Here is a 25,235-nt window from a genome sequence, read left to right on the forward strand (position 1 = left end):
ACACATACATACACAGAAGTGTCGCATAATGAAAATAACTTCCTTACATTTGTCAGGTTTGCAGCCCACTACTACATGATTGTTAGTAAACATAATTAGGGATATTATCTACATTACAGGAGAATTAAAGGGGTCTATTTACTGAGCCTTGGACAGAGATAAAGTGAATGGAAACAAAGTACCAGACAACCAGCTCCTAAGGGGGCAGTTTCCGACTTTTTTAGGTCGAATCATGATTTGACCTATTCAATGGGGCTGTAGCAATTCCAACTTGTCGGAAAATAAGAATTTACTCACCGGTAATTCTATTTCTCGTAGTCCGTAGTGGATGCTGGGACTCCGTAAGGACCATGGGGAATAGCGGCTCCGCAGGAGACTGGGCACAACTAAAAGAAAGCTTTAGACTACTGGTGTGCACTGGCTCCTCCCACTATGACCCTCCTCCAGACTTCAGTTAGGATACTGTGCCCGGAAGAGCTGACACAATAAGGAAGGATTTTGAATCCCGGGTAAGACTCATACCAGCCACACCAATCACACCGTATAACTCGTGATACAATACCCAGTTAACAGTATGATAACAACTGAGCCTCTCAACAGATGGCTCAACAATAACCCTTTAGTTAAACAATAACTATATACTAGTATTGCAGACAATCCGCACTTGGGATGGGCGCCCAGCATCCACTACGGACTACGAGAAATAGAATTACCGGTGAGTAAATTCTTATTTTCTCTGACGTCCTAAGTGGATGCTGGGACTCCGTAAGGACCATGGGGATTATACCAAAGCTCCCAAACGGGCGGGAGAGCGCGGATGACTCTGCAGCACCGAATGGGCAAACTCTAGGTCCTCCTCAGCCAGGGTGTCAAACTTGTAGAATTTAGCAAATGTGTTTGACCCCGACCAAGTAGCTGCTCGGCAAAGTTGTAGAGCCGAGACCCCTCGGGCAGCCGCCCAAGAAGAGCCCACCTTCCTCGTGGAATGGGCTTTCACTGATTTAGGATGCGGCAGTCCAGCCGCAGAATGTGCAAGCTGAATCGTACTACAGATCCAGCGAGCAATAGTCTGCTTTGAAGCAGGTGCACCCAACTTGATGGGCGCATACAGGATAAATAGCGAGTCAGTCTTTCTGACTCCAGCTGTCCTGGAAACATAAATTTTCAGGGCCCTGACTACATCCAACGACTTGGAAGCCTCCAAGTCCTTAGTAGCCGCAGGCACCACGATAGGTTGGTTCAGATGAAAGGCTGACACCACCTTAGGGAGAAATTGGGGACGAGTCCTCAATTCTGCCCTATCCATATGGAAAATCAGATAAGGGCTTTTACATGACAAAGCCGCCAATTCTGATACACGCCTGGCCGAAGCCAAGGCCAACAACATGACCACTTTCCAAGTGAGATATTTCAATTCCACGGTTTTAAGTGGCTCAAACCAATGTGATTTTAGGAAATCCAACACCACGTTGAGATCCTAAGGTGCCACTGGAGGCACAAAAGGGGGCTGAATATGTTCAAACAAAAGTTTGAACTTCAGGTAGTGAAGCCAGTTCTCTCTGGAAGAAAATCGATAGAGCCGAAATCTGGACCTTAATGGAACCCAATTTTAGGCCCATAGTCACCCCTGACTGTAGAAAGTGCAGGAAACGGCCCAGCTGAAATTCTTCCGTTGGGGCCTTCCTGGCCTCACACCACGCAACATATTTTCGCCATATGCGGTGATAATGGTTTGCAGTTACTTCTTTCCTAGCTTTAATCAGCGTAGGAATGACTTCCTCCGGAATGCCCTTTTCCTTCAGGATCCGGTGTTCAACCGCCATGCCGTCAAACGCAGCCGCGGTAAGTCTTGGAACAGACAGGGCCCCTGCTGCAGCAGGTCCTGTCTGAGCGGCAGAGGCCATGGTTCCTCTGAGATCATTTCTTGAAGTTCCGGGTACCAAGCTCTTCTTGGCCAATCCGGAACAATGAGTATAGTTCTGACTCCTCTTCTCCTTATTATCCTCAGTACCTTTGGTATGAGAGGAAGAGGAGGGAACACATAAACCGACTGGTACACCCACGGTGTCACTAGAGCGTCCACAGCTATCGCCTGCGGGTCTCTTGACCTGGCGCAATACTTTACTAGCTTTTTGTTTAGGCGGGACGCCATCATGTCCACCTGTGGCCTTTCCCAACGGTTTACAATCAGTTGGAAGACTTCCGGATGAAGTCCCCCACTCTCCCGGGTGGAGGTCGTGCCTGCTGAGGAAGTCTGCTTCCCAGTTGTCCACTCCCAGAATGAACACTGCTGACAGCGCTAACACGTGATTTTCCGCCCATCGGAGAATCCTTGTGGCTTCTGCCATCGCCGTCCTGCTTCTTGTGACGCCCTGTCGGTTTACATGGGCGACCGCCGTGATGTTGTCTGACTGGATCAGTACCGGCTGGTTTTGAAGCAGGGGTTTTGCCTGACTTAGGGCATTGTAAATGGCCCTCAGTTCCAGAATATTTATGTGCAGGGAAGTCTCCTGACTTGACCATAGTCCTTGAAAGTTTCTTCCCTGTGTGACTGCCCCCCAGCCTCGAAGGCTGGCATCCGTGGTCACCAGGACCCAGTCCTGTATGCAGAATCTGCGGCCCTCTTGAAGATGAGCACTCTGCAGCCCCCACAGCAGAGACACCCTGGTCCTTGGAGACAGGGTTATCAGCCGATGCATCTGAAGATGCGATCCGGACCACTTGTCCAACAGGTCCCACTGAAAGGTTCTTGCATGGAACCTGCCGAATGGAATTGCTTCGTAGGAAACTACCATCTTTCCCAGGATCCGCGTGCAGTGATGCACCGACACCTGTTTTGGTTTTAGGAGGCCTCCGACTAGAGATGACAGCTCCTTGGCCTTCTCCTCCGGGAGAAACACTTTTTTGTTCTTTGTCCAGAACCATCCCCAGGAACAGTAGACGTGTTGTAGGGATCAGCTGTGACTTTGGAATATTTAGAATCCAGCCGTGCTGTTGTAGCACCTCCCGAGATAGTGCTACCCCGACCAACAACTGCTCCCTGGACCTCGCCTTTATCAGGAGATCGTCCAAGTACGGGATAATTAAAACTCCCTTCTTTCGAAGGAGTATCATCATTTCGGCCATTACCTTGGTAAAGACCCTCGGAGCCGTGGATAGACCGAACGGCAACGTCTGGAATTGGTAATGACAATCCTGTACCACAAATCTGAGGTACTCCTGGTGAGGATGGTAAATGGGGACATGCAGGTAAGCATCCTTGATGTCCAGTGATACCATGTAATCCCCCTCGTCCAGGCTTGCAATAACCGCCCTGAGCGATTCCATCTTGAACTTGAATTTTTTTATATACGTGTTCAAGGATTTCAAATTTAAAATGGGTCTCACCGAACCGTCCGGTTTCGGTACCACAAACATTGTGGAATAGTAACCCCGTCCTTGTTGAAGTAGGGGCACCTTTACTATCACCTGTTGTGAATATAGCTTGTGAATTGCCTGTAACACTGCCTCCCTGTCTGAGGGAGTTGTTGGGAAGGCAGATTTGAGTAAACGGCGGGGGAGAGACGTCTCGAACTCCAGCTTGTACCCCTGAGATACTACTTGAAAGATCCAGGGATCCACCCGTGAGCGAGCCCACTGATTGCTGAAATTTTTGAGACGGGCCCCCACCGTACCTGGCTCCGCCTGTGGAGCCCCAGCGTCATGCTGTGGACTTAGAGGAAGCGGGGGAGGACTTTTGCTCCTGGGAACTGACTGTATGCTGCAGCTTTTTCCCTCTACCTCTGCCTCTGGGCAGAAAGGACGCGCCCCTAACCCGCTTGCCCTTATTGGGCCGAAAGGACTGTACCTGATAATACGGTGCTTTCTTTGGCTGTGAGGGAACATGGGGTAAAAATGTAGACTTCCCAGCCGTTGCTGTGGAAACGAGGTCCGAGAGACCATCCCCGAACAACTCCTCACCCTTATAAGGCAAAACTTCCATGTGCCTTTTAGAATCTGCATCTCCTGTCCAGTGCCGAGTCCATAACCCTCTCCTGGCAGAAATGGACATTGCACTTATTTTAGATGCCAGCCGGCAAATATCCCTCTGTGCATCCCTCATGTAGAAGAGTGCGTCTTTAATATGCTCTACGGTTAGCAATATAGTGTCCCTGTCTAGGGTATCAATATTTTCCGACAGGGATTCTGACCACGCAGCTGCAGCACTGCACATCCATGCTGAAGCAATAGCAGGTCTCAGTATAACACCTGTGTGTGTATATATAGACTTCAGGATAGCCTCCTGCTTTCTATCAGCATATTCCTTTAGGGCGGCCGTATCCGGAGACGGTAGTGCCACCTTCTTTGACAAGCGTGTGAGCGCTTTATCCACCCTAGGGGATGTTTCCCAACGTGACCTATCCTCTGGCGGGAAAGGGTACGCCATTAGTAACCTCTTAGAAATTACCAGTTTCTTATCAGGGGAAGCCCACGCTTCTTCACACACTTCATTTAATTCCTCAGATGGAGGAAAAACCACTGGTAGTTTTTTCTCTCCAAACATAATACCCTTTTTTGTGGTACCCGGGGTAACATCAGAAATGTGTAACACATTTTTCATTGCCTCAATCATGTAACGTGTGGCCCTATTGGAAGTTACATTAGTCTCATCGTCGTCGACACTGGAGTCAGTATCCGTGACGACATCTGTGTCTGCCATCTGAGGTAGCGGGCGTTTTAGAGCCCCTGATGGCTTTTGAGACGCCTGGGCAGGCACAGGCTGAGAAGCCGGCTGTCCCACATTTGGTATGTCGTCAAACCTTTTATGCAAGGAGTCGACACTGTCGCGTAATTCCTTCCACAGCACCATCCACTCAGGTGTCGACCCCGCAGGGGGTGACATCACATTTATCGGCATCTGTTCCGCCTCCACATAAGCCTCCTCATCAAACATGTCGTACCGACACACCGCATACACACAGGGAATGCTCTGACAGAGGGCAGGACCCCACAAAGCCCTTTGGGGAGACAGAGAGAGAGTATGCCAGCACACACCAGAGCGCTATATAACACAGGGATCCCACTATAAATGAGTGTTTTTCCCTTATAGCTGCTTATATTATATATACTGCGCCTAAATTTAGTGCCCCCCCTCTCTTTTTTACCCTTATGTAGCTTGACACTGCAGGGGAGAGCCAGGGAGCGTCCTTCCAGCGGAGCTGTGAGGGAAAAATGGCGCCAGTTTACTGAGGGAGATGGCCCCGCCCCTTTTCCGGCGGACTTCTCCCGCTTTTTCTGGAATTCTGGCAGGGGTATTTTTACACCTATATAGCCTTCCTGACTATATATGGTGTAGATTTGCCAGCCAAGGTGTCTTATATTGCCCTCAGGGCGCCCCCCCCCCCCAGCGCCCTGCACCCATCAGTGACCGGAGTGTGAGGTGTACATGAGGAGCAATGGCGCACAGCTGCAGTGCTGAGCGCTACCTTGTTGAAGACAGAAGTCTTCTGCCGCCGATTTTCAGGAACACTTCTTGCTTCTGGCTCTGTAAGGGGGCCGGCGGCGCGGCTCCGGGACCGAACCGCGAGGTCGGGTCCTGTGGTCGATCCCTCTGGAGCTAATGGTGTCCAGTAGCCTAAGAAGCCCAAGCTACCACCAGTTAGGTAGGTTCGCTTCTTCTCCCCTTAGTCCCTCGCTTTAGTGAGTCTGTTGCCAGCAGATCTCACTGTAAAATAAAAAACCTAAAATATACTTTCTTTCTAGGAGCTCAGGAGAGCCCCTAGTGTGCATCCAGCTCAGCCGGGCACAAGATTCTAACTGAAGTCTGGAGGAGGGTCATAGTGGGAGGAGCCAGTGCACACCAGTAGTCTAAAGCTTTCTTTTAGTTGTGCCCAGTCTCCTGCGGAGCTGCTATTCCCCATGGTCCTTACGGAGTCCCAGCATCCACTTAGGACGTCAGAGAAAACACATGGATCGGCGGATTAGCCACGGATCCACGCATTTTGTCGGATTTGCGGCCAAATCAGACAGGTTTTTGGTCCATTTTTTGACAATGTCAATCAGACTTTAAAAAAAGGCGGATTGACATTGTCGGAAACTGACAAAACCTGTCGGATTTGGACTCAAATTGAATACTGGACTGTCGGATCCTTTCCGTCGGAAAGGATGCAACATCAATTGAATAGACCCATAAGTGTCAATTTTCAAACACAGGGGGGAATGTATTATTCCCAGAGTTATCGCGAAGGTATAAGGCTTCCTGCTGTGCATCTTTACAGAGCAGGAAGCAGCAGTGCCGAGATGTATTAACATTGGATGCAGAAGTAGGGGAGTGAAAAATCCCTTCAGCGATCACTGCCAGTGCCCCACAGCGCATCAGCTTAGTGCTGTGTCTCTGGGCATGCGCGAGATCTGCTATTATCGGGAGATCTCACATGCAGCCTGGAGCCAGCAATCGCTACAGACAGTGCTGTCGAAATCGATAGCTACAGGTGTCGGAGTGGTCAGTACCACTGACTGTTCATACATTACAGTACCTACAATATTGGCGTGCTATTTTGTATAATCTACAATGTAGATAGCAGCGCCGATATAGACACTGGACACATTTCCTTCATACATGGGGGAGCTGCGGTATCGGTGTATATAACAGCGCTGATACCGCTTCTCCCCCATAATGACACCTACCCCACAGCCAATAACCTGGCAGTTAAGAGTTTATTGGCTGGAACTTTCTCTCCCTCCACTTCATCTCCTTCCAAGGCTTAGTAAATAGAATCCTTAGTCTTCCAGAAACTTTACACTGCATCTTTACTTGTGCTTGTACTCCAAATATAAAGCGATACCCCAATCTCACTTCCCAAACACTGGCGCAGAGATGAAGACAAGTCCTCGGGGCTTTTACAGGGCCACTTTACAATGCTGGGCGGATTGTATGAGCAGACAGTTATGCGATCTGGCTGAGCAGCTGCATTCTCTCCCGTTACGGAGGAAGCCGAATGCCAGCACTAGCATTCATGTGACCAAGAGCAGCTCCGTATCATGGTTCAAATCAAGGCAGCAGTAATGACACACAGCCCTGACAGCCAGCAGAGAGGTAAACCAGAAACCCCACACATGACAGGCTAAGGATTAAAACGTGGAAAAATAAGAACCAGAGAGGAGTTGCCCACTCAATCTGCCTATTCATGACATGAGAATGACAAACCCATTCCCCTTGCTTCCCTCATCCCCATGACACAAGAGGAAAAGTTCACAGCCATTTATCTTTGTGCAGCAATAAGGCGGTTTAGTGCTGCTATGAAATTAAATTACCATGACTCGCCTGTGCACACAAGCTGGCCAACAAGGAAGATATACATGTACAAATGTACAGGTTACAGGCACTGATGGAGCAGATGATCAAATCCTTATGGTCTGAGGCATTCTTCGTTCCAGACTAATCACAAGAATGGAAATTGCAGGGCTCATACAAATTAGCACACAGGTAGCCGGCACAGCAACAGGCTAGTGACCAGTGCCAGCCAGAGGCTCATACGTCAGGCTCTGGATAGACCACTACACACACAGTCTTATAATACCTCAAATAAATGCATGGAATGTAAAATGAAGGTAGATCCTATGACATCAAGAGAGAATGAAGGGTGTATGACAAGCAGGCGGGAGATTCCCCTTTATATTCTAAATAACAATTTAATCTGGGTAAAGAAGGATAAAAAAAAAAAAAAAAGGAATTGATTCAAAAAACAAATAAACACAAAAAAACCCCACAATCTACAGTGACAACTAATAGAAGCACAAAAGGCCATCTGCCAATAGAGAAACAAAACATCCACGTAATCTAATAACACAGTTATACACAAGGCGTTTAATTAGCACAGCTACTACTAGTACCACAAGAGTGTTCATTTTAAAAGTTTAAACACACTCACAGTTAAGTTTTATTAAATGTGCAGGGGGGGGGGGGGATGAGGAGAGTGACCACCATGGCTTTATAAAAAAATAAAAATAAAAAAAAGGCTTTTACAGGTAAGACAAAAATCCCCTTTTCTTGCTCTTAGCCTATGGTGGATATAGGAACCATGGGACGTACCAAAGTTGTCCCGTTACGGGCGGAAACGCTCATGAGCTGCACTAAGGACCAAACGCCCAAAAGCCGCATCTGCCAAGGTGAAGGTGTCAAACTGATAAAATGTAATAAAAGTGTGGGCAGAGGACCACGTAGCTGCCCTGCAAAGCTGCTCTGCAGAAGCCCCATGGTGGACCGCCCAAGAAGGGACGACTGACCGCGTGGAATGAGCTCTCACGGACACTGGAACCAACCTCCAAGCCAGCAGATAAGCCTGGTGGATGGTGATGCGTATCCAATGCGCCAAAGTATGTTTAGAGGCTGGCCAGCCCCGTTTATGCACATAATAAAGGACAAAGAGGGAAACCGATTTCCGGAAGGATTGAGTTCTGTGTACATAAATACGGATAGCTCTAACAACATCCAGAGGGTCACCAGAGTCAGCAGAGGACAAGGGTGACTGACTCGGAACCACAATTTCCTGACTGATATGGAACTTGGATACTAGCTAAGGGAGATACTCCAGCCTGTATGTAGAACAGCCCGATCTGAGTGGAAAACCACAAACGGGGGTTTGTGAGACAAAGCGCCTAAGTCAGAGATTCGACGCACTGATGCAATAGCCAACAAAGCATTCTGAGGACTTGGAGGTATAATGGGAGGCTGTAAGTGCAGCAACCCTTCAGGAAAGTATGAACTGCTGAGGAATTGGCAAACTTGCACTGAGAACCGAAAGGCCAGATACTTACCGCTTTGGAGAAGCCAGCCGAAGGCCCAAATCCATCCCCGACTGAAGGAATGCCAAGACACTGGAGACTTGGTAGACCAATAGGTTGAATTGGCGGTCAGCACACGAGCTCTCAAGACCGACCTCTCAATAACCACCCCGTCAAAGCTAGCTGGGAAAGGTGAGGGTGAAGACATGGGCCCTGGGACAGCAGGTCTGGACGAACAGGCGAGCTTAATAGGGGATCTGTGGAGTTCCATGTACAAGGCACATTTTGGCCAGTCCGGGGCAACCAGAATGGCCATGACAGCTTCCTACTTCAAGCGGTGATAGTCTCTCGGCAAGAGAGCGATCGGTGGAAAGAGAAATACCAAGGGAAAGGACCAGGGAGCCACTAGAGTGTCTACTAGAAACACTGCTGGGTTCCTGGTCTTGGACCAGTATCGAGGAAGCTTGTGGTTTTGGCCCATTAAATCTATGTGGTAAGTGACCACTCGCTGGAATGGATGTCCTGCCTGCTGAGAAAGTCAGCTTCCCAGTTCTGCACTCCGGGAATGTACACTGGAGCTGGAAGAAAACATTCCGCCTATTGGAGAATGCGACACCTCCCGCATAGCAGTGAGACTTCTGGTGTCGACCTGGTGGTTGATGTATATGACTGTTGTTGCTTGGTCGGTCTGAATTTTCACAGGTTTGTTGTAGAGGAGTGGTCCCACTTGGCAGAATGCCCGGGAGACTGTACGAAGTTCCAGGACGTTTATGAAAAGACTTGCCTCCTGGGCTGCCCCACACCCCTGAAAGAAATGGCAAACTATGACCGAGCCCCAAACACACAGATAAACAAATCAGTGTGGTCTTGGTACTGGAGCTGTGGGCCCAACACAGCAAGGACTACTGTTAGAGGAAACAGCAGGCAGACAAACTGTGATAACTTAGACTGTTATATAGCACAATGGGTATGGAAAATGAACTGTGGCTAGTCTACAAACCCTAGAGCTGCCCAGGCACCTAAAAAGATTTATTGTCTGATCTAGCTGGTTGGAACGAAAATCTAGTAATGGATGGGAGCAAATGACAACTGACCACTTGCTCTTAAATGCTGGAAAACTGTCAAAAAACGGCCGTTCAGACAAATTGGTTAATTCAAATGGATTTAACCAATTTGTCTGATTGACCAGTTTTGTCTGTTTTCCAGTGTTTGGGAGCAAATGATCAATTGTCATTTGCTCCCACTGATTACCAGATTTTCGTTCCAACCATCCAGATCTGACAATAAATCTTTAGATATATGGTCAGCTTAACAGTACCTAATGCAGATCCTCACAGAGATAGTAAAGGAAGATGCACATAGGGTCCAGGGTCCAAACCACCAGCACAATGGGTAAGGGGAGGGGGCAATACAACCTGGCACTAGAGCACTAAGGTATAGGGGAGCAGCAAAACTCTGTCCTCCCTGTAGGGTAGCAGCTGGCAGAATGCAGGTAAAATGGCTAACTATCCCAAGAAAGAGGGAGGAGGGACAAGCTCCTTGAGGCCAAAACCAGGCTGTAGGCAAGACGGAGGAGGGGGGGTGGGGGGGTGGAGCTACATAGCATTCTTCACCTAACCTGGAACCCTAGGGACACCGATGACAATGTCCACTGTGCAGCCTAAAATGTCCATGGTGGTCTAGCGGTGGCTCAGAAAAGACTAAGCACTGTTGCCAGGAACACCAGCGTCTGCCCCAACCCCACCGCCAGTGATCGCCGCTGCACCAGCTTCACACCACGGTGGGAGGCTGCATTACCTGTCCCCATCGTGGTTGCAGCTCTTCCATGTGCCGGGAGGTGGCTGCTGTGAAGTCCGTCCACCAGCCACCGAGAGGGGTCTGTAGCTTGCCGCACTGGCACTAGTATTAGGGGAGGACAAGCCTCTGCTGCACTCTACAAGATGTTTAACTTGGTGCTGGCAGTGCTCCAGATCACTATACCCCACAGTCCCAGTGCCCACCATAGGCTGAAAGGAAAAATGTTTTATGGGCCTATACCGAGAAGGGCAGGCGCTGTGACCAGTGCTGCGTGGGTGTGCTCAGTGCGCTGTGGGTGTTTAAGACACCCTACACTATCAGACCCACCGTCTCACAAAATACACAACAAATAGAAAAAATGCTGAATTTTGCGAGAAAACTAGAAATACAATTTCAATACTTATGATTTATGGCCAACTGTTTGGCCAGCTAGGCGGCTTGTTATCGTCATACAATCATGATGATGGGACTATTTTTATGTGGAGGCCCAGAGCTGTAGCTCCATCCGCCCCACTGTTAATCTAGCCCTGCTTATGTGGCTGCTATGCAACGTAACTAGAAATCTTTTCTACTCGCTACACAACCTTACTTAATCTATCGGCTTCGGCACTGGGTTGTGTAGGAGCAGAGTAAACACAATCTACTTTTGGTAGCTGGCTATGCTGCGGGGAACGGCTGCTACAGTAACACTATCGTCCACACGTGCTCGTGCATGCGCAAAGGATTACACGCCTGTTATTCTGCAATCCTAAATCTCTCAGCATCAGGGTCTAGTTTCAGTGCTGCTCACAGAACAACATTGCGGGGATTCCAAGTTATGCTAAAAGGGCTAAACAAGACAGTAGCAGCGGGGATTTCACCCCACATCAACTATTCTCTACTGAGTAACCTACCAGCTGTAATGCAAAAAAACAACAACCCCAAAACATACAACTAAATAATAGAGCATCAAACAGTAAAACTAAAGCCCCCTCACCATAAATATAAGATCAGTTCCTTAATAAAGTATTGTTTTGTTAAAGTGACACTGTATTTGAATACACATTCTGCATGGGTCAGTGGGCACAGAATGGGAGCATCTGTTATCACAGAATGATATACTGTAGAACGTTTCCGTAGTCATTTGGCTACTGAATGGCACAGATTAATTACACCCTATGCTGTTGTGCGACTTAACAGAAAGCAGCATGTGCCAGGTTATGGAATGAACTACAAAACAACTCCAGGACACCTGCTAGGTTTCAAAAGAAAAATAACTAAAAACCTAATGCTTATGCTGGGCATACACTACACAATTATCTGGCAGATAATCTGCCAGATCTGGTTGGTGGGAAAGAAAATCTGGTAAAGGATAACAGTCGAACATTTTCTCCCACACACTGGAAAATGGACAAAACCTCTAGCTCAGCGCGGATTTAAACAATTTTTATGGATGACAGTCTTTGTCCGTTTTCCAATGTTGGGGAGCAAATGGTCAATTTAATTTGCTCTCATCCTTTACTAGATTTTCTTTTCAACCAGCCAGATCTGGCAAATTATCTGCCAGATAATTGTATAGTGTATGTCCAGCATTAGTAATGCTAAACAAGAGTTCAACCTTCATGATGTTTTAGCAATCAAGTGTCACAGTCCTATTTGTACAGTATCTGTGTATTTACGTCAGAAAATGTATCTGCCAACATGACCTACTCTATATCTATTGTGGATGCCTGGAAACATTCCTCCTGATCAGAGAAAAGTTGATAAACCTGCCCCTAATACAATAACACAATACATCTGGCAAACTTTCTTTTCTTTACAAAAAAAAAAAAAAACAACACAACTTCGAATATCACTTTATGCTACAGTGGGCATTTTGACCTGCATTCCTATCATTGCTAGCTTCACTGATTTTACAGTATAACAGCTGTTCGCCTATGCCACCATGTTGCAAACTGGCACTACAGCAATCCTCCATGCCAGCTTTGGTCTTGCCCAGAGGACCTGTTAATTACTGCATGTACCATGCTTCCTATTTGTGGCGCCAGCAATTGATTGCAGCATTGGGACATTGGATACACTAGCTCAAAAATATAATACACTGGAAAGAATAATGGAGTAAGAGAATATATCGCATTTATGGAGATGGCTGTTATACTGGCACTATGTGGGTTTTTTTTATTTGTAGACTGATTATACAAAAGACCCAGACAGAAACGCTATGGGGGGAATTCAATTCCGGGAGAACGCACATTGACTTTTGTGCAAGATCCCACTACTTTGATGCGTTGCGGGCACCGCACTAATTCGGCCTGATGATGGCAATCTCTGTCAATTGGAATTCCTCTCCTAAATAACATGCAGTCAGGACATAATCACAAAGTATCGCTAAGACAAAGGTCAAAGTTATATGTAACTTAGCACAGGTCAAGTCTCCCATAGCCAAAATTCCGAAATATGGAATATTCCAAAATACAGACTTTTTTGAGCACGACAGATAGTGCTAGATAATGAATACTCAGCAACATATTAAAAAAAGTCTAACAAACATGAATTTCTATTTCTCGTAGTCCGTAGAGGATGCTGGGGACTCCGTAAGGACCATGGGGATAGACGGGCTCCGCAGGAGACATGGGCACTTTAAGAAAGAATTTAGTTCCTGGTGTGCACTGGCTCCTCCCTCTATGCCCCTCCTCCAGACCTCAGTTAGTGAAACTGTGCCCAGAGGAGATGGACAGTACAAGGAAAGGATTTTGTTAATCCAAGGGCAAGATTCATACCAGCCACACCAATCACACCGTATATAACTTGTGATAACTACCCAGTTAACAATATGAAAACAACATATCATCAGTGCAAGACCGATGCAACTATAACGTAACTCTTATTGAAGCAATAACTATATACAAGTATTGCAGAAGAAGTCCGCACTTGGGACGGGCGCCCAGCATCCTCTACGGACTACGAGAAATAGATTTACCGGTAAGTAAAATCTTATTTTCTCTAACGTCCTAGAGGATGCTGTGGACTCCGTAAGGACCATGGGGATTATACCAAAGCTCCCAAACGGGCGGGAGAGTGCGGATGACTCTGCAGCACCGATTGAGCAAACATGAGGTACTCCTCAGCCAGGGTATCAAACCTATAGAATTTTGCAAAAGTGTTTGAACCCGACCAAGTAGCAGCTCGACACAGCTGTAGTGCCGAGACCCGCCGCGCAGCCGCCCAAGAAGGGCCCACCTTCCTAGTGGAATGGGCCTTGACCGATTTTGGTAACGGCAATCCAGCCGTAGAATGCGCTTGCTGAATCGTGTTACAAATCCAGCGAGCAATAGTTTGCTTTGAAGCAGGGGCACCAATCTTGTTGGATGCATACAGGACAAACAGCGCTTCAGTTTTCCTGACTCTAGCCGTTCTGGCCACGTAAATTTTCAAAGCCCTGACCACATCAAGTAACTCTGAATCCTCCAAGTCACGTGTAGCCACAGGCACCACAATAGGTTGGTTCATATGAAAAGATGATACCACTTTCGGCAGAAATTGCGAACGGGTCCGCAATTCTGCTCTATCCATATAGAAAACCAGATAGGGGCTTTTATGTGACAAAGCCGCTAATTCTGACACACGTCTAGCCGAAGCCAAGGCTAATAACATGACCACCTTCCACGTGAGATATTTTAACTCTGCCGTTTTAAGTGGTTCAAACCAGTGACACTTTAGGAAACTTAACACCACGTTAAGATCCCAAGGTGCCACCGGAGGCACAAAAGGAGGCTGAATACGCAGCACTCCTTTTACAAACGTCTGAACTTCTGGTAGAGAAGCCAACTCTTTTTGAAAGAAAATGGATAGAGCCGAAATCTGAACCTTAATGGAGCCTAAGTTTTAGGCGCAAATTCACTCCAGTTTGTAGGAAGTGAAGGAAACGGCCCAGATGGAATTCTTCCGTAGAAGCATTCCTGGCCTCACACCAAGAAACATATTTTCGCCATATACGGTGATAATGTTAAGATGTCACGTCCTTCCTAGCCTTTATCAGCGTAGGAATGACCTCATCCGGAATGCCTTTTTCCGCTAGGATCCGGCGTTCAACCGCCATGCCGACAAACGCAGCCGCGGTAAGTCTTGGAACAGACATGGGCCCTGTTGCAACAGGTCCTGCCTTAGAGGAAGAGGCCACGGATTTTCTGTAAGCATTTCCTGCAGATCCGGATACCAGATCCTTCGTTGCCAATCTGGAACAATGAGGATTGTTCTCACTCCTCCTTTTTCTTATTATTCTCAACCCTTGGGTATGAGAGGAAGAGGAGGAAATACATAGACTGACTGGAACACCCACGGTGTCACTAGGGCGTCTACCGCTACTGCCTGAGGGTCTCTTGACCAGGCGCAATAACTCTGCAGCTTTTTGTTGAGGCGGGACGCCATCCTGTCTATCTGTGGCAGTCCCCACCGAACTGCAATCTGTGCGAAGACTTCCTGATGAAGTCTCCACTCTCCAGGACGTATGTCTGGTGAGGAAGTCTGCTTCCCAGTTGTTCACTTCCGGAATGAACACTGTTGACAGTGCTCTTACATGATTCTCCGCCCAGCGAAGAATTCTGGTGGCTTTCGCCATCGCCACTCTGCTCCTTGTGCCGCCTTGGCGGTTTACATGAGCTACTGCGGTGACGTTGTCTGACTGGATCAGAACCGTTTGGTCGCGAAGAAAGGTCTCCGCTTGACGTAGGGCGTTGTATATGGCCCTTAGTTCCAATATGTTGATGTGAAGACAAGTCTCTTGACTTGACCAAAGACCTTGGAAATTTCTTCCCTGTGTGATTGCTCCCCAGCCTCGCGTCTGTGGTCACCAGGATCTAATCCTGAATGCCGAATCTGCGGCCCTCTAGAAGGTGAGCACTCTGCAGCCACCACAGGAGAGATACCCTGGCCCTGGGGGATAGAGTGATCAACTGATGAATCTGTAGATGTGACCCGGACCACTTGTCCAGTAGGTTCCATTGGAAAGTCCTCGCATGGAACCTGCTGAAGGGAATGTTTTCCCCAGGACTCGAGTGCAGTGATGCACTGACACCTGTCTTGGTTTCAATAGGTACCTGACTAGAGTCATGAGCTCCTGGGCCTTCTCTATCTGAAGGTAAACCCATTTCTGGTCTGTATCCAGAATCATACCCAAGAAGTGCAGACGAGTTATAGGAACCAACTGTAACTTCGGGATATTGAGAATCCAGCCGTGTTGCTGTGACACCTTCAGCGAAAGTGACACGCTGTTCAACAACGGCTCTTTTGATCTCGCCCTTATTAGGAGATCGTCCAAGTATGGGACAACTGTGACTCCTTGCTTGCGTAGGAGCACCACTATTTCCGCCAATTACCCTGAAATTGGTAATGACAATCCTGTACCGCAATTGTCAGGTACGCCTGATGGGGTGGATAAATGGGAACATGAAGGTATGCAGCCTTTATGTTTAGATACACCATCAAATCCACCCCTTCCAGGCTGGCGATGATCGCTCTGGGCGATTCCACTTTAAATTTGAACCTTTTCCCGTATAGGTTCAGAGATTTTAATTTTAAAAATAGATCTGACCGAACCGTACGGTTTCGGGACTACAGCCAAGGTTGAGTCATATCGCCTTCCTTGTTGCAGGAGGGGAACCTTGAGCACCACCTGTTGGAGATACAATGTGTGAATTGTATTTAATATTATCTCCCTTTCTGGGGGAGAAGCCGGTAGGTCCGATAAGGAAAAACCGGCGAGGAGGCACCTTTCGAATTCCAGCTTGTAACCCTGAGAAACAATTTTTTTTTTTTTTTTTTATCGCCCCGGGAACCACCTGTGAGTGAACTCAGATGTGGCTGAAGAGTCGAAGACGTGCTCCCACTGGGGCGGACTCCCTTAGCGGAGCTCCAGCGTCATGCGTTGGAAGTAGTAGAGGCCGGGGAGGACTTCTGTTCCTGGGAACTAGCTGTGCCCTGTACCCTTACCTCTGGTAAGAAAGCACGCTCCTCGTACTTTCTTGTTATTCTGCGACCGAAAAGGACTGCATTTGATAATGTCGTGCTTTCTTAGGCTGTGAGGGAATATAAGGCAAAAGATCAGAATTACCAGCTATAGCTGTGGAGACCAGGTCCGAGAGCCCTTCTCCACACAATTCCTCAGCCTTGTAAGGTAAACCTTCCATATGCCTCTTTTAGTCGGCATCACCTGTCCATTGCATGTTCCACAGGACACTTCTAGCAGAAATCGACTTAGCGTTGACTCTAGAACCCAGTAGACTAATGTCTCTTTGGGCATGTTTTATATATACACATATATACATACATATACTAGGGTCAATAACATGGTATCCTTATCTAGGGTTTCAATCTCCGCTGATAAGGTATCTGTCCACGCTGCTACAGCGCTATAAACCCATGCCGACACAATCGCCGGTCTGAGTAGTGTACCAGAATGTGTGTAAATGGACTTCAAAGTACTTTTACTGCAAGCTATCTGCAGGATCCCTGAGGATAGCTGTTAAGTCAGCGCTACCTTTTGGGTAAACGTGACAAAGCTTTGTCCACCCTAGGGGAAGATTCCCATCGTATCCTGGCCCTAGTAGGGAAAGGATACTCCCTGAGAATTCTTTTTGGGAAGCTGCAGCTTCTTGTCTGGAGATTCCCGCTCTTTTTCTTCATGAGAGGAGGGAAATTTACCTCAGCTTTCTTCCCCTTAAACATCTGTACCCTCGTGTCAGGGACAGATGAGTCATCAGTGATATGCAAAACATCTTTTATTACAATAATCACATATTGAATACTTTTCTGCCAGTTTTGGCTGTAACTTTGCATTATCGTAGTCGACACTGGAGTCAGAGTCCGTGTCGATATCAGTGTCTATTATTTTGGATAGTGAGCATTGTGAGACTCTAAAAGGTCTCTGCGACATAGGGACAGACCTGTGTAGATTTACTGTCTGTTCTCTAATCTTTTGTGCAATAAATTTACCTCAGCACTTTATTTCACATATGCAATCAGGTGTCGGCGTTGTCGACGGAGACACCACTCACACACACACATTTGCTCCATCTCCTCCTTAGGAGAGCCTTTTACCTCAGACATGTCCACACACAAGTACCGACACACCACACACTCAGGGAATGCTCATCTGAAGATAATTCCCCCACAAGGCCCTTTGGAGAGACAGAGAGAGAGTATGCCAGCACACACCCCAGCGCTATATGACCCAGGAAAAAACACAGCAATTTAATGTTTACCCAGTAGCGCTGTTATTATCTGCGCCGAATTATGTGCCCCCCCTCTTCTTTAAAACCCTCTCTTCTACCGTGGCATAAGCAGGGGAGAGTCCGGGGAGCTTCCTCTCAGCGGTGCTGTGGAGAAAAACATGGCGCTGGTGAGTGCTGAGGGAGAAGCCCCGCCCCCTCGACGGCGGGCTTCTGTCCCGCTAAAAGTGTAAAATTGGCGGGGGCTCATGCATCTATACAGTGTCCAGCTGTATATATGCTCCTTTTGCCAAATAAGAGGTTTATATTGCTGCCCAGGGCGCCCCCCCCCCCCCCCTGCGCCCTGCACCCTTACAGTGACCGGAGTATGTGAGGTGTGTGGGAGCAATGGCGCACAGCTGCAGTGCTGTGCGTTACCTCAGTGAAGATCATGAAGTCTTCTGCCGCCTCTGAAGTCTTCTTTTCTTCTCATACTCACCCGGCTTCTATCTTCCGGCTCTGCGAGGGGGGCGGCGGCGCGGCTCCGGGGGGGACGGCGAGGGTGAGATCCTGCGTACCAATCCCTCTGGAGCTAATGGTGTCCAGTAGCCTAAGAAGCAGGACCTAGCTTCAGAGAGTAGGGCTGCTTCTCTCCCCTCAGTCCCACGATGCAGGGAGTCTGTTGCCAGCAGAGCTCCCTGAAAATAAAAACCTAACAAAATACTTTCACTGAAAAGCACCCAGCTCGTCTGGGCACAGTATCAAACTGAGGTCTGGGGGAGGGGCATAGAGGGAGGAGCCAGTGCACACCAGGAACTAAATTCTTTCTTAAAGTGCCCATGTCTCCTGCGGAGCCCGTCTATCCCCATGGTCCTTACGGAGTCCCCAGCATCCTCTAGGACGTTAAAGAAATAATAAGGATCCCCCTGGATGTACCATGGAGGGACGGCAGCAGTTATCCCCAATATCTGCAGTGGTCACTTCATTTCAGACATCAGAAGCAGCCCCATAGATTTCTATGGAGGCTGCTACACTGCTGAATTTACCAGTCTTTAGATGGCGTTAGCCCATTGTAATCCACAGGATACAATCACCAAATTTATTGGGAGAGGGACCCACTGCTGCCCGCTTACACATGTGCGTGCACATCTGGCCGAAGCGGGTGCGACCACTGTACTGCTACGGATTGCTGGGATTGGCTCCTATCAGAGCTCATGTCCCAGTAACTCAATAATACATTCAAATGAATGTTTGAACGAATTCCTTATTGACACAAATATTGGCAATAAGGAATCCTTATTATTGGAAGATAAATATGCCTCTTAGTGAATTACACTGTAGCAAGAGGCTGTCCAAGCCACTTCAAAGAAAATAGAAAATGTGGCAGGTTCTTCTACTATAAAGACGGCCAACTTTCATAAGTACCAGGAATGACGCCATGCACAATGAGCTTACAAAGCATCCACACTGCAAGCCAATAATGTAAAATCTCTACCTAGAGCAGCACACAGTGCTACTGCGTGCCGGCCCTTACCCAGTTAGTCTATCAATAACCTCTGTATGCAGTGATAAAAGCAGAGAACAGACTCATGCTATTCCGAACTGCAAAACAGCATTTAAAAAGGGATGTAGTCACGATCCCGGTGGTCGGGATCCCAGAGGTCAGCATACAGACGCCGGGATCCCGGCTGCCAAAATGCCGGCAGGAGGCCGAGGGCTATTCCCATTCGTGGGTGTCCACGACACCTATTGAGTGGGAATAGAACCTGTGGTAAGCGCAGCGAGCCCGCAAGGGGCTTCGTTTCGTGAGCCCCCCGCTGGCGTTCTGGTGGCCGGGATGCCGGCGTCGGTAGGCTGACCACCAGGATCCTGACCGCCGTCTTCCCGTACCCAATGCTTTAAAACATATCACAAATAAAGTCCATTCTAGTCTTGAAACATCTACCTAAACATATGGTAAAAGGTCTGTAAGTGTGTAATATAGAATTCCGTGTAAAATATGCTTATACTGTAATATGTTGACAGATTAGACTTGTACTAGTCTAGTGCACGTATGGTTTGCTCACCATTGTGTGATACATCATCAGCATCATTTCTATTACAGCACGCCTTACATTCTCTTAGCACTGGACTATACTTACAGTGTGGTATGTGTAATCGTTTGTATTAAGTTGTCATACATCAGATACATGTGAACATTATACCTTTGCATTGAGAGTTGTTTACAGCAAACATATTAATGGCCATGAGCTGCAACATGCGCGTGTTGCCGATGGGAGACGGGCTGTGCTGGAGCAGGGCATGGAACTCCTTTAGAACCTTCTCTGCGACCACATGGAACGTTTCCATTCTGTAAGGAGCAAAACAAATTCATTTACAATTTCTTTATTTTCTTAGCGAAAGTCAGGCTCAGCACACACCGCAAAAGGTCTCAGGGTGTTTATTTTGATCTATTTATTAAATGGCCATCTCTTCACTACTGGCCTTCAGTAAAATGTAACCAACACCGTGCTCCCTGTGCAGGAGTCCTGGGGCCAGGCTTGGACTGGCCCACAGGGGTACAGGGGCAACCCCCGGTGGGCCCTACTGCCAGGGCCCCCCACCTCCCTTCTCTAGGAATAAGGTTACAGACTATGCACTTGAATTACACATTATACATATGTTACATACTGCACAAGACTATGGTGTATTCTCTACAGTGCATTACTGTTATTACCCTGGTACATTATCATGCATGCACTGGCAGTATTTACTATGTATATTTATCAAGGGCCCAGCCCATGCACTCTTTAATGGTTAGCCAAGCCTCTGTGGCAGCTGGCCACACCTATAAATATGGGCCCCTACCACTGCATTGCCCCGGTGGGCCCTTCATGCCCCAGTCCGAAACTGCCTGGGGCTGCTCCATTTAGCCACTTTCTCCAATACTCTGTCTGGTCTGTAATACAGAACCATTAAATCAATTCTGCTCGCAACTTTAGCATGGTGTTGGTGAGCTGGAGGACCAATTAGAACATTGATACATCACCCCCTGTCAACTTGGTATTTGGGCTTTGCGATTAGAAAAACACAGGACCACAGCTGAATGTACCAAGCACAGAAGATTCCATCTAGGGGTCCGACCCGGGGGGGGGGGGGGGGGGGGGGGGCGTAAATTAAGAAAGAGCAAGTCATAGTGCACTGGACAAAACATATTGATGCAAATAAACTTTTCTTTTGTTTGTTTTTGAGCATGAAGGGCTAATACTGGCTGCTTTTGCATGTAGCCCCTAAATGCATTTAGAGTCGAGTCTGGACATGCTTCTCTCACATCTAAATCTCTGTGCACATGTTTCATCTGCCCCACCTGCAGTGCAACAAGGTGTGCCCAAGAGCAAGGTTACTTACGCTCTTACTTTATGGCTTACTCACAATCAGGCCCTAGAAGTAGCTAACAGTAGGTGTTCGTGCATCTCCAAATCTGCCACTATAACAGTGGATCATTGATCATTGCTGTTGAATTGGATTTTAAGTAGATTTCAGGTTATTGTATACAAATCCCATCTGTGCTACATTAATAGCATTCACAGATTTATGTACAGGCATATATTAGTATATATTAGTAGACTTATTTAATAAATAAAGTCTTAAGCGTCATCAACTGTATTGACGGGGCCATTCCAATTAGGTTCACACCCATTTAAGTTCTGCACTAAAAGCAAAGCACAAAATAAAATATTGTTTTTACAGTTAGAATTAAAGATACTTAAGATTATGCCAGCTGTCAGAAGAATGTGCACTGAAAGCGGCCAACTGGCATCTATACAATGGAAAGTCGCTTTCAGTGCAAGCACATAGATCTACAATGTCTAGGTCGACCGTCAACTGGTCGACAATATATGGTCAACATGCATTACGTCAACATGAACAAAAGGTTGACACGTTCTTTGGGTTTAAGCCAAATGTATAGTTCATGCTCTGTGACTACCATCAGCAGAAACGTAGACCTTTGCTCACCACCCTTCGGGGAAGGTTGCTCGATTCCCTAGGCCTTTCCCTAGAGACCTCATGCTAAATCAGTTAAGATTCTTAAACTATTTATTGCATACTCTGTCTCCTGAGCTTTTTGTTTGCACTTTAAAATCTGCACTTTAGATGAGGATTACATACAATATACTGTGTACCGATTTTTTAGAGCAATATATATATTTATTTTTTAAATATTTTTATTCTAATATACACACTCATGTGGTAATTAAGCTTGATAATATTACACCGTAAGTAGCTAGAACACCTATTCGATATATAGATAGATATATATATATATATATATACACACACACACATATATATATATATATATACACACACACACACACATATATACATATACATATATAAATATATATATATATATCACACACATACACATATATGTTCATTAGAATTGTACGTCACTATATATTCCTTCATGATCTCTTTTGGGTGAATGTGGATCCAAAATCATTCCTGCAAAGAGACATCTGTGGAAAAATCCTACTAAGAACACAGTAGCGCCGGATAAGTTATACCAATTCTTCTTTTTTCTTTTATATGTTATGGTGGAGGTGAGGGGAAACCTCCCATTTTGGTAATAAACTGTTTGGTTGCACACTGATTTGAAGCGCACCTGGTGTGGTCACATCCCATTGCCTGTGTATTTATAATAGTAGTTCACGTGACTAGTAAATCAAGCAATTGTTGGGTAAACATATGAAAAACTCAAAATTTGCCATGTCGACCTTTTGAACCTGTCGACCAGATGGTGTAGACCTATTGAATGTCTACTCAGACAGTGTAGATCTATCATCTGGATACCCATCTGTTTCACTTCTCCAGTCCTTACAGCTGCAATTTCCCAACCATGGTCTTCAAGGCACACTAGCAGTCTAGATTTTAAGGATAGCTATACTCGAGTATAGGCGACTTAATTAGTATCTCAATTATTTTGATTTAACCATCTGTGCTCAAGCATGGATATCATTAAAACCTGGACTGTTAGTGGGCATTGAGGACCGTGGTTGGGAATCCTTGCCTTACAGGAACCAGAAAATACTGCTGCCTGCTTCCAGCCCATAGAAAAATTAAAGATAAGAAATGTGGCGTCAGTTGAAGGGGAGCAGCACTAGACTATACAGAAAGCAGATTCTTAATGGGGAATCCTTTTCAGTGATCTTTTTATTTAAGCTTTAAAACACAACAAAATGTGCAACAGTGATGATAGAAACACTTTATTTAATAAAGTGCGTCAGTTCCTGAAAAGAATTTGATGAATTTCAGGCTCTCAACAGGTTTCCCAGCCAATTCTTATAGTGACAATAAGCGTCACCTGTCAAAATGATACAGAATTCCGGATGCTCAATGTTAGATTCTAAACTCAGGAACCTAACAAATCTATTACAAAGTTTAATATTGGCGTATGATAGCTACAGTAGCTTGTGGTGTATGAGTTTCCAGAATCAGTAGCCACAACCGTCATTTCACCTGTATCCTTCACTAAATGGAGCAATAAGCCGCGGTGGGAGAAGGCTACCGGACATTAGCAAACTAATCCAAGTAACCCGCAGTGAGCAGTCCGGCGGAGGCTTGTCTCTCAGCGACATGCTCTACAGTTTCACCGAAGCATCATCTAGCTTATTCTGGGTTACTACACTAGGCAGGGGATGGTAACTCACCACAACATCTGTCTGAGAGAAGAGGGGCCTGAGGAAAAAGCCATACCTTTCTATCAGACTACTATGAATAATGCACTTCCAACATGTAAATTATTAAAGCTTGTGAATAGTTCACAGAAAAGTTATTTAATAAAGTTCCTGAGGGGGCATATTCTATTAATGCTGCTGTGAGGATATCACATACATGTCAGCGTTGTTTAACCTTTATCCTCTGGAACATCGCAATGTTTTCTATTTATGGTTGCACACTATTTGTACCATTACGCATAACTCATGTAACATCTGAACTTGGATTTATACTGTAAATGATACACCATAACTAGTTGTATGTGAGTATAAGAAGATATACACACACGTATTAAGTTATAAATGGAGTTATTTCAGTGAAATAAACTGAACAGAGTTTAGAATTCAGGGAGTGTCCAGAGATCCATGCCATAGCATTACATAAATCACCTATCTGTAGTATCCGTATACAAGTGGTTGGGAAAAGCTCATAATTATGCATACAGTTTCAATATACACTGCAATTTCTGTGGTAGTTTGAGGAAATGAGTTGAGGGGAGAGTTTGGTAAAAGGATGGGGATTGTCACATGCTGTACTCTCGAGCGGAAAGCTTGTCCTCTTTAGACTATAGATCGGCGTGGAAACTACCTGTAAGTATTCATTAGCAAAGCTCTGTGCTTTAGAAGCAATGAGTGCACACTTTATGGCCCTCATTCCGAGTTGTTCGCTCGCAAGCTGCTTGTAGCAACTTTGCACACGCTAAGCCGCCGCCTACTGGGAGTGAATCTTAGCTTATCAAAATTGCGAACGAAAGATTAGCAAAATTGCGAATAGACACTTCTTAGCAGTTTCTGAGTAGCTCGGGACTTACTCGGCAACTGCGATCAGTTCAGTCAGTTTCGTTCCTGGTTTGACGTCACAAACACACCCAGCGTTCGCCCAGACACTCCTCCGTTTCTCCAGCCACTCCCGCGTTTTTCACAGAAACGGTAGCGTTTTTTCACACACTCCCATAAAACGGCCAGTTTCCGCCCAGAAACACCCACTTCCTGTCAATCACCAGAACGAAGAAAAAAAAAAACACGTAATGCCGTGAGTAAAATACCTAACTGCATAGCAAATTTACTTGGCGCAGTCGCACTGCGGACATTGCGCATGCGCATTAGCGACTAATCGCTCCGTTGCGAGAAAAATATAACGAACGAACAACTCGGAATGACCCCCTATATTAGGAGATCCCTGAAGTCACCTCAGAATGCATCCAGCCTGCAGCTCTCCATACAAGACAAAGTGGGTTGGGGCTGGGAGACCGGCGCTGGGGATCCTGGCAGTCAGCATAAAGACCCCGGGTTCGCGGCAGTAGAATGCCGGCGGGAGGATAGGGCAACAAAGCAACTTGTGGACTCTGTGGCTCGCTGCACGCGCCACAGGTTCTATTCCCATTCTATAGGTGTCGTGGACACCCACGAGTGGGAACAGTCCTGCGGGTCGGCTTTGTGATCGCTCGGGATCCCGGCGTCGGCATGAAGACCGATGGGATCCCGAGCGCCGGTCGCATGACCGCATCCCGACAAAGTGGCCTATTTATCAAGAAAGTTTTTCTTAAACTTATGTAGAAACGACAGTGTCCGTATATTTTTATGTATCATCGTTATGTACTAACCAAATGCAGGAGAACTCACAGAAATCTGCTGCAAAAGGCTAATTTAGCACTGAAAATCACAGTTTCCATTATTATTACCGGGGACTATGATCTGACCCCAATGCACCCAACTCCAAAAAGCAAAACTT

At 46.6% G+C, this 25,235-nt stretch overlaps 1 protein-coding gene across 2 annotated transcripts in view; it reads right to left on the reverse strand.

The window, feature by feature from the left end:
- SMG6 (SMG6 nonsense mediated mRNA decay factor) overlaps positions 1-25,235 on the reverse strand; it is a 547,213-nt gene that overhangs the window by 383,886 nt on the left and 138,092 nt on the right. For both annotated transcript variants that reach the window (XM_063956128.1, XM_063956126.1), the window contains one exon: positions 19,949-20,094. In XM_063956128.1, coding sequence (XP_063812198.1) covers positions 19,949-20,094 — 146 coding nt within the window. The remainder of the gene's footprint in view (positions 1-19,948; positions 20,095-25,235) is intronic.

Source organism: Pseudophryne corroboree, chromosome 2, assembly GCF_028390025.1.
Source record: "Pseudophryne corroboree isolate aPseCor3 chromosome 2, aPseCor3.hap2, whole genome shotgun sequence".
Lineage (NCBI taxonomy): Eukaryota > Metazoa > Chordata > Amphibia > Anura > Myobatrachidae > Pseudophryne > Pseudophryne corroboree.